Raw genomic sequence first — 15,342 nt, forward strand, 5'->3', positions numbered from 1 at the left:
ATTAGACCCATTTCTTTATTGCTAATGTGTGACCCAGCAGGACAAGGACCAGACAGTAGTTTGGATTTAAAACATGTTTTTACAGAGCAGCTGTGATTTTCGAATCCCATTTGCTTCCGCTGCATTCTGCCCTAGTCCCATGAATTCCCACTCACGGGAGCAGCCTTCGATCAAATTAATTCCCTTCTAAAAGTGAACTCCAGTGAACAACACAGAAAACGAAGACCTGTCCCGCAACAAACCTGAAAAGCTCCAAGCATATGGTACTATTTTTGCTTTTAAATGTCTCTGTTCCAGATCAGTCAGAAAATATTTGGAACAAAGTCCTATGGAGTCCAACAGCAAGGGGAGAAAGAGGGAGAAGGAAAAAGGAAAGCACAGGGAAAGGCAACGGCAGAGCCAGAGAGGATGATGAAGAGATTAAGGAACACCAGCAGCGGGATGGGTGTCAGGGGAAAAGGCCCTGCGTAACCTCTCCTCGGTTTACCAGCACATCCATTACAATCTATGACACCGAATTCTTCATTTCTCTTGGTTTAAGCCGCTTATGCCCAGGTTATATGGATGCAAATACAGCGGTTTGACTCCCCCAGCCAGCAGCACGGAGGGAGAAGCCAAGGAGAGCCAGCGAGAAACCAATTCCTTTTATTTCTGCCTCGGACTGAAATTCAAGGAAAAGCATTTGGGCCATGTGCATTTGATCATACATGACCTTTATTGGAGACAGGTGGGGTCATTTATTATACAGAAGCAACATCACACCATTCTCTTCCAATTTAATTCCTTTTAGTCTCCTTATAAATCTGTAGCAAAAGTGCACTTTTAGCAGTTTTTAATCTATAGTATATATCTTTCAATATTATCTCTCAGTCAGGTATTTTATTTGTAAAAATGTCTCACCAGATATACAAAATACATGTCTAGTGTACTACATTAATTTTTGTATTTACTGTTTAGATAATTTTTAACTCAGTGCTCTCTTTTTTTTTTCATTTTTTGCAAGACTTCGTGATGACAGGCTTCTGGTAGCGCTACCAGGAGAGGACTCACAGCTTGTGCGTGAACAAGGGGAGAAGACTCTTAGCCAGGAACAATTTTCACACAATAGGAACAAGATGGCAAGAACGTTTGCTGTTATTGAACATGTCTCCGAAAACGACAGTACTCTGTATAATAAAAAATAATTAAAAAACCCAACGTCCATATTTTAGCTTCTGGAAGAGGAGATGTGCCGGGAGAATGGAACCTGTACCCAGTCGGAATACAATGGTAATGATTAATTTGCATTTTGAAGACAGGAGTTAATTACTAACGTTACATTTCTGGTCATGGTAAGAAGAAACAGATACATCCACAAGAGAATGTTTGTGAAACGCTGTTTTCCTGAGGACAATATTTTGGTAAAATACTTTATATCCTGTACAAGCCACAGAATTGCATAAGTTAAATGTCCTCAAGAAGAACAATCACCAGTATATACCATGAACGGCTGTGCTGGGAACAACCACACAGAGGACAGCTCTCGTGTTACCTAACAAGATGAAGAAGAGAAAATACTCATTTTCACCGGTAGTTTAGAGCCAGCTGCGACAAGCTTTGGCACGGCAACAGGACTTGTCAAGAAGAAAATTACAGAAGATTTTCTGAGATTTCGTACAAACTCCCTTAGTCTTTTCATCCTAGTTATCCTTGAGATTATAATATATACATACGTAACGGATAATTACTTAATTTCAGTCTTCAAAAGACTAACAATTTCCCCTGTTAAGCAAGGCCTATAGAGGTAAAACAATCAGAAGCGGTTTTAGGGGGGTGGTTATGATTCCCAGATCAATACAAACGTTACCCACAGAGGATGAGGAACACTTAGCAAGGTAATGTCCAGGTCGGCTGATTGGTTTTCCTTCTTACTTGTTCATTATCTCAAAGACTAAGAACAACTGGATTAGTGACACAAATAACGCTCCCCTCGGTTAACCCTTCACAATTAGTGCTGTTTCTGTGTATTAGCATAGATTCAAAATGCTCGCTGCATCCGTTTGCTCTGTATCGAATGAAATGTTAAACAGATCCTGCTTCAGAATGAGGGCACTTTTGGTTTACGCAATAGCTCCAAGAAACGCTGTAACTTCAAACTTTCTACAGCAACTGGTTGCCAGACATAGTCTTCACAAGGTAACTGCTTGTCTGCTCCCCTGAAATCTGCAGCAACGGGGCTTTGAGTCAAAACTTCTGCTTCAAGAGAAAAATGCACCAGAGACTAGGCAGAATGTGGATAAAGTTCTACACCTTCGGAAGAAGAAACAGAACAGTAAAAATAAAAACATAAAAAGAAGCAGCGCTGTTAGTGTTATCTAAACCCAAGATAATGCATAACGGGGAAACTTACAATGCTGCACAGAGAGGGGTTTTTTGTCTGTTTTTTTACAGAAATTACAGACTTGACATTTCCAATATGTCTTAGCTTTGTACTGCTTCTCAAGTCTGAGTCACCAAAAATATCCAGCAACCAGCTGCTGTTCATATCCTAAAATATGCCTTCAGCTGACACTGAATATTGAAATCATTCTGCTAAAATACAGAAAAACGACGATGGTAGAAACCAAGGTATAGCCTCAGGCCAACATTAAATGGTAAAAATTCTACAACGCTACTTTTAAATCTCTTCTTCAGTTCATGAACAAATAAGCAGCCAGGTTTCAAGTAGAGGTAACACAGATTTTGGAAGATAGCACGTAAAAAAAGCCCAGAAAGAAAACTGGAACAAAAGCTCTTCTTGTTACGGCAGTCAGCACTAATCCTCCACGAAACGGCAGGGAGAAACCTTTATTCGCCCTGCTGGATCTGTCCTGGTCCTACAGCAACAACGAGGAACTGCGTCTGCTGTGACAAATATGTTCCGTTTGGACATATCTTGATCCCTTTTTTTCTTTTATTTGTATACATGTATCTTTTGTCTTAGTCTCTTGACTGGTAGAAGAGGATATATCCAGATTCTGAGTTTTTGGAAATGTCTGATGTTAACCCATAGAACTCTTCAATGGCCTGGGCGTCAATTTTCTGAAAATTAATGAGAGTTATAATTAGCCTGAGTCAAAACACCGCCTTAAGAATCCCTTCCCCAAACAAAGCATTATTTTCAGTTCTTGGAGGTGATGCTGGAAAGCCACGCAGTATTAATACAGGGATATTTTGGTATCATTGAATCCAACCAAATAGAACAAAACATTTTTTCCACTTAATACCATATTCACTGTTGGAAAAAAAAAAAGAAATCAAGATGAAATCATAAACCTCGCAAAAGTAGCGCACTCTTAAGCTGGAGTATAAAAAAAGGGATCCATAAAAATGTATCCTTAAAAAGAGTTCATGACATTTTTTATATTTGCTTTCTCATTCAGACTGGTGTCACCTTTCCTGACTAAAGGTTTGTAACGTAACGGAAAATAAGCACTGATCAGCAAAGAAGATTTTTGTACAGTTGGGAGTACATAAGGAGCATCTTGAGCAGATTAACGTTAATTCAGCTAAAATAACTCTGGATTTTAAAGTTCTTGTGACCCTCTTACATAGAGAAGTCCTGCAAGCGCTGCTGGTAATTATACCATGAAATCTGTGGATCTCATCTGATTATGATCTCCTGGTCTTACAAGAGCTCTCCTTCCTTAGGATTTGCTGGTACAATGCCTACTGGAATATTATCACCAGGTTTGTGTTTTAAGAGAAATATTTGCCATATTAATAGTATTAAATGGTCTGTTTATATTTAAAGTTGTGAACTATGTGCAGAAAAGCAGTCTTTCATTTTATACTCCATGCAGCAAGGCCTGTAGGGCATTTTAAAGGGCTTTTAAAGATGCAAATTCTATAGTCTTGATCCCGCTCCTGAGACTGATGGGCTTCACACTACTGAATTTGATTCTGCAGTCAGAGGAGAGCAAGCGTAGAGACCAAAATCTGAAATAAAATACTCCCAGTGACCCGTGTTGCTCAGCACTCCACTGCGTTGCAGTATTTTAAAGTACCTTTAGGATTCTGCATCTGCAGAGATGAGAGGCTCAAGTAGCCTGAATTTGTTGTGGAGGACCAAAGGGAGACTAGCTTAAAGTTACCCTTTATTCCCCAAGGAATAAAGTTGAGGAAGCAAAGAAACGTTTAGGATTCGAGAGGTGCTGGGCTGAACACCTGTATTGATGGTGAGAGGGAGTAGTGGAGACCAATTTTTGCTTACATTTTAAAGGAAAGAGACCACACTGTGACGCCATCAAGGAGCCTCCTCAGCTCCAGAAGCCGTTTGGCAGTGTGCTAAATCACTGCTCACCGAGCAGACGTTAGCACCACCAGCAAACACAGAAGCATTGGCTTCTCTAAGTGGCACTGCCAAACAACCTGCAAGTTTAGACCATCCTTTTCCCAGCCTTTTTGAAGCACAAGAAAAAAAAGACATAGTCAGTAGGTTTCCAGAAGATGCATCAACCACAGGCCAGAGCTGCAGAATAGTTTCGTTAAACACCATTTAAAAAAAAAAAAAAAAAAAAGTGTTTTGTCTTTCTTCTCCATTTAAGGACTTCAGAGAAGTTGAAATGCCATACTGCAGGCTTTTGCATTTTCACACAATTTATTAGCATAACGTCTACTATAAACTGTTAGATACACATTTTAACAAAAAAAATAGCAAAAGAACATCCTTCAGTCCTTGTAATATTTTTAGCAGACAGCTCAAACATGTTTTATTTTAAGTGTCAACTAACTTGCCATGCAATCAAGTCTATTTCCACTACTCATTTTGAATGCAACTCAAACATTTCATATAGATTAATTCATCCTACAGATATTTTTAGTTTTATCATGGCAAAACTGACTTCCTTTTTTAATTTCACTATCCATAGAAAACACAGTGGAAATGTAAGAGGATTATATAGACTCTGTTCTTCCCATCCTTAGTTGACCACATCTATTGTGGACATGAAAATTTTACCCAGTTGCAGCTTCAGAGTAACAACCAGTCGATGGTTTCACAACTACGTTTAGGATTCTGCAGCCTCACCCGGCATTAAGATGATTTTTCCTGTTAACTGAGCTTAAATATCCTTTACTCATTTCCAGACAACTATTCTGGTTCCCCAAACCAAATCCTTTTCTTGCATACCATTCAACTGAATGCTGCAAATCTCTGAATAAATATTTAAGCGAAGACATAGAAAATCATTTTCCCCCTTTTTTCCATTTGGAGAACTCCCTGGATGGACACCTTTCCCTCTCTGTTTCAGACAAACGTTGTCACTGTGATGTATCACTTAGCTGCTCTAATGACAACATGTCAAATTAGCCAGAGATCATTTACTCAGGTTTCTCAATTAATTTTGCTTGGCACAGTATCCCATTTGGACTGATTTGCCTCCTGGATTTGATGCAGTTGCTTTTCACATATGCTGTAGTATGTTTGGTTATTCTCTATCTTCCATTTAATTGAAAGTTGGCCTTCCAACCAAATCCAAATAGATAAATAAATATGACTTCACCACTTCTGACATTTAGTGGGTAATAAGGATAAACTACTTCCTATTGACAGTTCAGGGCTATTAATTCATAGCACTTGCCAAAAATGCAACAAGGCTTTTTAACTGTATTTAAGGGGGAAAAGCTTTCTCTTGCGTTCTCTTTCATTTGCGCTATCTGTATACAGGTACAAGGGCTTTGGACTCATCTTCTGAAGTCTGCTGACTAACACATGGTTTGTTATGTAGCCAGTTCACACCTAGAATGTTAAGTCTCCAAAGCTGTACAAAATTTTTTTTTAAATCTCTTTTCAGTGTCTTAAGTCTGTGAGGAGTACAAGGCTCCTGTGGTTAGCCCTAAACCCAGAAATTTACACAGAATTCACATTCAGAGGATTTGGGGCTTTGTGGGCTTTTTGCCACTCCATTTTTGAGGACGACCTCTGTAATGTCATACATAACAATATCATACATAACAATGTCACCTTATGGCCAATCCCAAGCAGTTTGAAAACAGTACTTGGTCAAGTTCAGAGCAGACATTTAAATCTCTTTAGGCAGCAGATGGAACTGACAGAAGTACTTGCGGCTTTCCTTCACTTTTTCAGTGAATAGCCTACAGCACTAGTAAGGAACTAACTCTCAAGAGCTGATGACTAAGCGGGGAGAGAGCGAGCAGATGAGTAAAACTGCAGCTACTTCTTCCAGCAGCCTGTAGCATCAGGAGAGGAAGAGCAGCCTCCACTACCCTGTTCTCCTTAAGCACTGAATCGCCAGAAACTCAGGTCAGTTCCAGAAGGTCAAGGAAAGAGAAAGGTTGGTACTTCCTAGATAGAGAGAGGTGGGATGCAAGCTTCATGTTCATCACACACTTAGAAGGCAGGAGCAGCTACAAAGGACAGTCAGCGCAGAGATCCTCGGGGACAAGCCCAGCAGAAATCCTTACCCTATGCTCTTCAAAGCGGGTCAAGGAGCAACCAGCCATCGGAAAGGGCCAAAGATCTCAAATAACTCATGTGCAAAACTCACGTGCAACATTTCACGCCCTCCACTGGTAGGAAAAACAAAGCCTAAATTTCACAGAAAAGTAACAACACATGCAAACGCCAACCAGGGAGAATCTTCGAGCGGGAAAAGGAATTGTAAACTTCTGGATCCGCAGCTGGGGCAAAGGTAGTGCTACAGGACAGGGCTACGTTGCTAATTGTAATCAAGACAGTGAAAACTCAAAGAGCCATGGAAATCACAAAAAGTAGAAATTTCAGATCAAAGAGCTTTATTTTTACAGCATTTTAGATAAACTCTGTAAAAGAAAAGAAGATGAACTTAAAAAACAGCAAGCCATGATTACAGTTAGAAAAGCAACTTAAAGGGGAAAAAAGCATCCCTCCAGGAGAAAGGAACTATGTGCTAGCTTACTTGTGACAGCTCCTTGAATCTGTCGTCCAATAACAGACCGCACATATTTAAAAAACTATGTTTTAGCACATCTATAAAAGTGTCAACAGTGTGTGCTGGTAAAACCAAACTCTGTTTTGACCTAAAAGCTAAGATACAACTCGGGAGTGACTGATAGAAAACAAGTATAGAACCACAAGGTGGTTATTTTACATCTACTTTTAACATGTAAAGTTTATCTCCCGAGTGGAAAAGACAGGGAATACTTGCACTTAAAAATATTGAAGTGAACGCTATTTCCAAAAGTAGCTGACACAATTACATACTTCGTCCATGACAGAAACAGAGGAAAATAACCTTTAAAATATAATAATGGGAGAAAGACAACTGTTCATAGTCATAGCAGCTATCCAAATCACAGGCAAGTCACCCCTGATGCTCAAAGCTAAGCAAAGATCAAAAAAAAAAACAAAAAAAAAACAACTGGAGAATGTAGTACATCATTTTTATTTCAACCCAAGCAAGAATTTTGCTGTACCTATTTAGACACTCAGCATCAGGCCTTAACCTTGACCATGAAATCTCGGAGGCAAACAGTACAATTTCATCTTTACAAAAACTTGTTCCACTGTGGCATTTGTTCTACTGTTTAATATTTGCTTAATAATTATGTGAAGTACACGGATATATGAATATTTGGGGTATTAGTCTTTACAGATACATTAGTAGAAAAGGTAAGTGAAAATTTGCTTAAGCAGCCTGTTTAAACATCACTGCCAATAGCCCAAACATCTTGGCGTACTCTCAGGACCTTTCTACCGTCTTCCAAATCTTTTTCTGCAGCTTTTCTACACTTCAATTTGTGCGGGAAAACTGCTTACAAAGAAAGGTTAGAAGTTCTTAAATGCAGCAATGAAATGCAACTAGCACAAAGCGGGTTAGCGTCAAAAAGAAGCCCAAAAGGTGGGCTGAAGTAAGAGCTTTTCAGATCTTGAATAAGACAATTGTGGTATTTCAGCGTGAACAGGTGCACACCACCCCGTGTCTGAGGTGTCAATACAGCCCTCATGCCGCTTTGCCCTTCTCCACAATACTTCTATAACAAAAATGCACAAAAATGCTCAAGTTTACTTTTGAAATGTCCAGAATTATTCCGTGCACGTTTTCCCAAAATACTCTCACAGGTGCCAAAGCTAATCCCAGACATAAAAACAGAGCTGGAGAGTGATGCCGTCTACGCTTGTTTTCACCACGTAAAAGCAGACCTACCTCTACAATGTCATCATCAAACAGCAACCAAAAGCCATGGCTCTTCACAATGGTGATATAATGTCCACGATTTGGACCACTGCCAGAAAAAAAAGGATCGAAGACTTATTACTCTTGCACCTACAAAGGCAGGACCACTGCCCTCCCCCATGATTATCGCTATTACTGGCAGACTTAGATTTCCTGGCTCTTAATGTTGTCGAATAGTACTCATAACATTGTTTAGATTCTTAGACTTTGCCAAATTGCTTGAATTAAAATTTCTGCCTTTGCCACTTGCAAATACAGTATCATCAACATACACAAATTCGTAAATATTTCAGATAGTCATTCGTGTCTATCAAAAAACAAAATCAGAAGCCAGTTATTTCAATCACGGTTTTGTTGCATTCATCACTGCTGAGTATTCTGACCCACCATTCAAAAATTTTAATAACTGTCTGAAATATTTTATTTGCACAGGAGATTTTTTTTTTTTAATTTTTAGTGTGTTCTAGCCTATGGCTGACTGCAGACAGGCTTTCTGTAACTGCTGTTCCCTCTTTTCCGGTGGCAGTTTCCCAGTCCGATTCTATCACCTCTATCCTGTACGTTTACCTTGAAGGGCAAGGGACAACAAAGTGGCCTAACTCAAAATGAGATGGATCTGCAGAGTAAAGGCAGGCGGACTGCCCTGAAAAGGCGGCAGTTTGGGATAAACTACATGGATGGAAAACTACGAGCTATCAATCTACTAACCTCAAATCCTGAGAGAACAGTTCCAGTGGAAAAAAAAAACAAAAAACTTCCCCTCCTCTCTGGCTTTACTTTTTACTTAGCCCCTACATCAGGCTTTAAAACAACCTATATTCCTATCAGCTTCAGGCAAAAGAAAGTACTTCTCTAACCCTTCCAGAATTAATGATATACTTAAACACATGACCTGTCACAGAATGAAATTTCTTTGTTTAGAGCAACTACATGAAAAGTAAAACTGTAAGGGCAAAAATATTTAAAACAAGTCCTGAGAACTCAAATATTTAGAAAATATAGTTTATCTTAAGTCTTTGGTAAGTTCCTAGTAAGAATTGAAACCAGAAGAGTCACAGGATTCCTAAAAGCCCCTACAAGACAATGGGATTGAGAAGAAAAAGCAAATATTTAGTACATCTGAACTATTAATCACCGTTGTTAAAACAAAACAGTGCAGTTACAGGTATAGCAAATTAAGATTCTATAGAAGAAAACGCATAGGATGAGATCTTAAAATGATAAAAATAAATAAAAACCAGCACAACTATACCACAACAAAAATCACCTAGAATTATATGTAGTTTATTTATACTAAATCTATGCAGTATTAGAATGTTATTTATATTGTCTTGCTCCTCATAAAGATATTTCAAAGCATTTGTGTTCTGTAATAACATATTACTTTAAAAGTCAAACTTCCAGAAGGCAGTTATATTTTTTTGCCTTCCATGACTGCTTCTTTTCTAAAAGTGCTTAAAAATTTTTCTTCTGTGCTTTTAGAAATAGAATTAAAGCCATTACAACGACAAAAAAAAAAACAAACTATTAAAGAGAATGAGGATATTTTTAAAAATCAGCAGTACACAGTTAATTCCACATGGTGGCACCAGCTTCTAAAACTTCGATGGTTTAGCCAGTAGCAACACGAGAACTGCAACTGAATTCTATTTCAGTAAGTGTTTTTCCAAGATTTTTTTTCTTTTTTTCATTTTAGCTTTCCTGGAAAGTTGGGTTGGGGGTGGTGGTTTTTTCTTGTTTTTTTTTTTAAAGATTGCTCTTTGCTAGAGCTCAAAAAAAATCTAGTCTGAATTGCCACCAGATTTGAAAGCTGTTAGAAGAGCAAACCTTGGACTGTGTACTCAGAAAGCAAAATTTAAAGCAGTAGAAAAGTAGTAAAAAAAGATCAAAACAATTTTAAAAAAAAAACCAAAATACTTTCAGACAACTAGCTCTGACACTGCTGAGCATGCTCCCATATTGTCAGCCACTGTACTGTTATAAAATGGCACATGAATGACAGACTCCTTTTAAATTTCAAGGAACAGCATTTAATTTAAGGTCCAGAAAGCACAAAACCAACATACCTGCCACAGTGAACAACTACAGCCACAAGGTCATACATTCTGTCAGGATTTGTAGCATCTCCTGAAGTGTTAAAGAGCCGTAGCTCCAAGGGAAAGACTACACGGTAGGAGAGTTTGGTGTATCGATGCAGCTGGTCCATGTATTTGAACCTTTTTAAGTGCAGAGCTAGAATCATGGGCAACTTTTTCACTCTCATTCTGAACCACAAAAATAAGTTAAAAAAAGAACAGGTTATTAGCAGATCACCTAAACCAAAGCTTGGTTCAAGAACAGTTTCAATATGAAGAAGCTTTTTAAAAGGCATCTAAAATGTTGATGAAGTTTTTCAAAAGGCTGCTTTTCTCATTCCCGTGAGAACAGGCAATATTTACTCTGAAAGATTACCTACACAACTGACATCTGAACGCACGGCAACTGTCTGTGTTGAAAACATCAAATTTTCATCACATCGACAGAAAGGAAGAGATGGAATAAATCTGTCTTGCTGCTCTGGCTGTGACCGAGTATGAGGTGAGAAATAAGATTTTTGTATATAGTATTCGTAGTGAAAGCAGATGGGATGGTTTTCACTGGCTTTAAGCTGATTAATGCTAACTGGGGAAAATGCGAATGTCTGGAAGCACCAGATATAAGCTCTTCTGGGAGGAATACAAAATTAATCTCTTCATTTCTCTCTGATAAGGTTGCCACAAAGTTATTTGGTTTCTCTACTTCTCCTTACTCCCCTCCCCACGAAACACAGACCTAAAAGGTATTACATTTTCTTTTTACTGAATCCACAAGGTGCATTTTTCCAACAGCTGCCCGTTTTAAGAGAACATTTACATTAGCCTGACTATTTGACGCTTACCTCTTCTGTGCTTCCTGTTTACTGCGGCACTGCTCACAATAGTATTTATATTCACTGCATAGAGTTTCAGTATTACTAAATCCTCTGTGGAAATGAAAGAAAAGTCAGATAAGCAGGGATATTCAGTCAGACCATCCAGTTAAATATTACTGCTAATAATGCTGAGAAAACCCAAAGTACACACAGAAGATGAAATTCCTCTTATTCATATCGCTCCTAACTCCCAAACACATTTTAGGTGCATTTGTCCCAGTCTTGGGATGTAGTATCAACGTTCAGCTGGAAAAATCTGGAAATTACACCCTCAGGTATTAATTGCGTACACAATAGGTAATAAACAGCAATAAGGTGATCGTGTTTTGTACCCACAGGTAGCCACTCCATGTTTTCTTTGGCGGCAGACATTAAATGCTAAGACCTAGAGCCATTAGCCACTGACTAGACAAAGTTTGGATTATCTTTCAGCTCCTAGCAATTATACATCATTATCAGCTATTAAAAAGCCACATGCTATACGCAACTTGCAGTATCCTAGCAGCTGGTAAGCCTTGGATCCAGCAGTCAAATACATGGAGCAAATTTCTACCAGGGGGGGAAAAAAAAAAAAAAGTATGACCACAAACATCAGGTCCACACAACTGAAATGCAATAACAATATTAAAATAAACAAGAATTGATTATGAAACCAAATACAACATGTTTAGTTTTGGTAAAGCCTGACTATATGCTAGAACAAATTAAAATCCCCCTAAAAGAAAGTGAAAATCAATCTTACATACCACTAAAAAATCATGGTACTCATTAAGTACTAAAAACCACTTAGAAACCAGCCGCTTCAAAAATCCACAATAAAGATAAAGTGAACAGCACTTGGAAAAGAACATATTTTACCATACGTCAAAGCCTACAGCTGTTGCACAATGGAGAGACTAAGCTGGCTCTTTCCTTCTGACCAAGGGCAGGTATTTTTTCCATTCACAAATATTTTCATTTACCTTAGACAGTGTGTAATTGATGTATTTTGTTCCACATCAACCGATAGATCCAGAAAGTCCTCATCTTTGCTACTAACCTTGAAAAAAATAAGAAGCAATATTTCATAACAGTTTAGAACTGGCAGATTTCTTTTAACCATTTCTGGAATGGTGCAACGTCCTCGTTGCAAGTAGACAACTTCATGATAAAAAAAAATTAAACATTCACACACACAAAAGCCCTTTTTTGAGGTAAACTAAAACTGAAGAAATAATCTGATGTGTTGCTACAATCCAGAGAGGAATATTAAAAAAAAAAAAGCCAAAGCCCACAAAAAACCCACCAAAAAACCCAAACCCAAAAACCTTTCTTGCAAAACATCTCTCCCCCTTAAGACACATCTGCTCACTTCACTGGCAAACCCAAGTTTTTAACCACTCGCAGCTCTCCAAGCTGGAGAAGCTCTAACTGTATTCCACTCTGCTTTGTAGACTGATACAGCTTGCTGCTGCATTTCTAAGTTTAACAGTAAATACTTACAGGAAACGCAGAAACAGGCAGATGGGTTTTCAATTAAATGGGTTAGCAGTTAGAAAACCATCTTTCTGTTTGTGGAACAGTCACATTTAATTTGAAAATTCTTGAGACAGAATCTTATTAACGTCATTTTTCAAGCTTCTATTCACCATATAGCTATAATTTTAGACTTAAAATACCAAGAACAGTCATTTCAGTTGTAATCACTCCTGTTTTTTCCTCTCCCCATCTGGGCCTTCTTTTTTTTAGAAATATTAAATCAGACATAGCCCATAGCTAACTACAAATTCCTGGCCTGAAGGTGGTGTGGTTCTTCTAATTCTAGGCTTTGTGGCACTTTTACTCTCAAATAGAGAGGCTGTGGACCAGCACCAAGCCGCACAGACTTTCAGTTCAAGAAATTCAGTTAATCCCAGAGTAAAGTAAGTAGTGAGCAACTCTCATGTAGAAACACAACATAAACTATCAATCACTGACACAGGAAATAACACGAAGACAAAAAGGCAGCTTATATCAGCCAGGTGCAGACTGCCTCGATGGAAACAGGGAGGAGGAACAGAAAAAACACTATGCTTTTTCTGAGAAACATACCTTAATGAGTATTGGTTTGAACATAGAGGTGATACAGTCATAAAATAGGCTATGCTCCATATTTTAATAGAGAGAGTGCAATTTCATCTATCCTAATGAATGAAAAAGTGTGCTTAGTATTAGGGAAAATGATCCAGAACCTGTGAAAAATCTAAGAGGTTTGGTTTTGTTTTAAACGTACAGCCTCACAGTTAAGACATCTGGTTTCATTGGTTAGTGTTCCTTGGAAGATTTCATGGACCCACGTCAGATCAGCCTTGTCTCCTTCTTCACTCTCAATGCTGCCATTCTGGAGTTTGCCATTCTGCTTCTCCTGCTTTTTCTCTTCTTGTAGTAAGTCAGCAATAGTGTTAAGTAGGTAGTTTAGGAATTCATGTGCATCCTGCTGCATATAATTATCAAATAATTCTGGAAAGGAAGAGATCAAGGAGAATGAAAAAATACAGATACTTCATAATTTCAAGTTATTACGCTTTTAGCAATCGGTGCATGCCCTGCCCCCTTCTCTACCCTATTATAAAACTGTGGGTTATGCTCTTAAGACTCTTTGAAGAATGGTACTTTGTTGTTCTCACAACAGATGTTAGGCTACCCTCACCTACTCCTCAAGCTGCAAAAAACAGACAGCTGAAAAATAACATCAAGGAAACTTAGTCTGGGTATTTCTTGGAACCGAAGAAAACCATGATTGGTTTTTAGGGGGTTTTTTGGTTGGTTGGTTTTTTTTCTTTGTGAGGGAGAGAAATAAAGAAATTCAGATGTGTTGCCTTCGGCCATTAGTTCACTAAGTCCAGCATCAAGGGGCAAAAACCCCCTACTATAAGTTTGTTATCTTTTCAAGTTCAAACAGAGATGATAAGTCAACATACAGAACTCTTCCTCACAAAGTAGCCCTGGGAAATAACCACTAGTTCTCATCATAAGGAATTTATCCTACCGCAAACGTAAGAAAGCAGACTAAGGGTGGTTAAGTCTCCTGAGAGAGTTCTACTTTGACCACCTCCGTGAGGTCTGTTTAGCCCATGACAATTTCTAACAATGACCTAAAACGTGCCAACTTGCAGCAAAGCCCTATAGAATATGATGCCAACATGGAATAATTGGAATAATGAGACTTGTGTACATGCTCTGTGCTTGGTCCAAGCAAGTACAGAAACCAAGAGATCTAAATAATCCTCTTACGACACAGCACAGTTCTGATATAATCTCTCCCTGTGCTAGAGGTGGTGAAATTCACACCACAAACAGGAGTTCAAAAATCTTCCAGAAATCTGTTAAAACTTGACAATTTGGACACACTTAAAAAGGAAATTGTGTTTATGTTTTATATGCTTAAATCTCCAATGCTTAAATCTGCATAAAAATGTCATTTATTCATTTACCATTTTCTTTCCTCAATCGGGAAATAAATTTCTTGGGTGGGATGACTCCCACCTTCTTCTTTTGCGTAGCAATACTGTTGAAGAGATCAGAGAGGCATGTCAGGAGGCTTTCCTTCTTTCGAGGCTGCACTTTGTATGCCAAAACTTTTTCCCGAAATGGACGACAAAAATAAAGTGCCTGTAAGACTGAGTTGCAGTAGCAGGTATTGCCGAACTGGTTAAAACAGAACAAAAGGAAAACAAACGTTTTCGTATTAGGTCTGTTAAAAAGTAATAACAGAAAGAGGTTGCTCATTAAGAATGTCACATACTGAAAATGGAAAAGTCATCTGTCAGAGTTCGTTTATTGGGGAAATACTAGTAGGCATGGTGTAAAAGACTCATTCTTGTATCATCACAGCTGATAACAGCAAGAAAAGGAAGAGAAGACAACAGTCACAGCGATAGCGGGCATACGAAAAAAGCAGGAAACCATTGACCCCCAAAAAATCCGATTGAGGGCTCATCATAAAATCAAAACTTCTGGAGACGCAGCACACTACTAATCCTGGTAGGGGAGATGCTGCTGATGCTAATGAGGAGGGGTGCCAACGATACAGCAGAACGGAGGGACAAGAACATACAGAAAAAGGAAGAAACAGCATCCATCAGCATCACTGCGTCTCAGCTGTGTTATGGTAACGAGAGCTCAATGCATGAATTCATACGTTAAATTTGCCTGTGTCGGACACACAAAGTACTTTTT

At 38.5% G+C, this 15,342-nt stretch overlaps 1 protein-coding gene across 7 annotated transcripts in view; it reads right to left on the minus strand.

The window, feature by feature from the left end:
* Window positions 1-696: 696 nt before the first annotated feature.
* Window positions 697-15,342, minus strand: part of LOC128914703 (ubiquitin carboxyl-terminal hydrolase 12-like) — a 31,805-nt gene continuing 17,159 nt past the window's right edge. For 4 of the 7 annotated variants that reach the window (XM_054214121.1, XM_054214124.1, XM_054214123.1 and 1 more), the window contains 7 exons: window positions 14,598-14,811; window positions 13,397-13,623; window positions 12,108-12,184; window positions 11,113-11,196; window positions 10,262-10,459; window positions 8,166-8,244; window positions 3,074-7,992 (listed from right to left, as the gene is read on the minus strand). In XM_054214121.1, the coding sequence (XP_054070096.1) occupies window positions 7,774-7,992; window positions 8,166-8,244; window positions 10,262-10,459; window positions 11,113-11,196; window positions 12,108-12,184; window positions 13,397-13,623; window positions 14,598-14,811 (1,098 nt within the window). In that variant the 3' untranslated portion in view covers window positions 3,074-7,773. The other 3 variants (XM_054214126.1, XM_054214128.1, XM_054214122.1) reach the window with 2 other exon arrangements.

This window comes from Rissa tridactyla, chromosome 9, assembly GCF_028500815.1.
Source record: "Rissa tridactyla isolate bRisTri1 chromosome 9, bRisTri1.patW.cur.20221130, whole genome shotgun sequence".
In the NCBI taxonomy this organism is placed as follows: domain Eukaryota; kingdom Metazoa; phylum Chordata; class Aves; order Charadriiformes; family Laridae; genus Rissa; species Rissa tridactyla.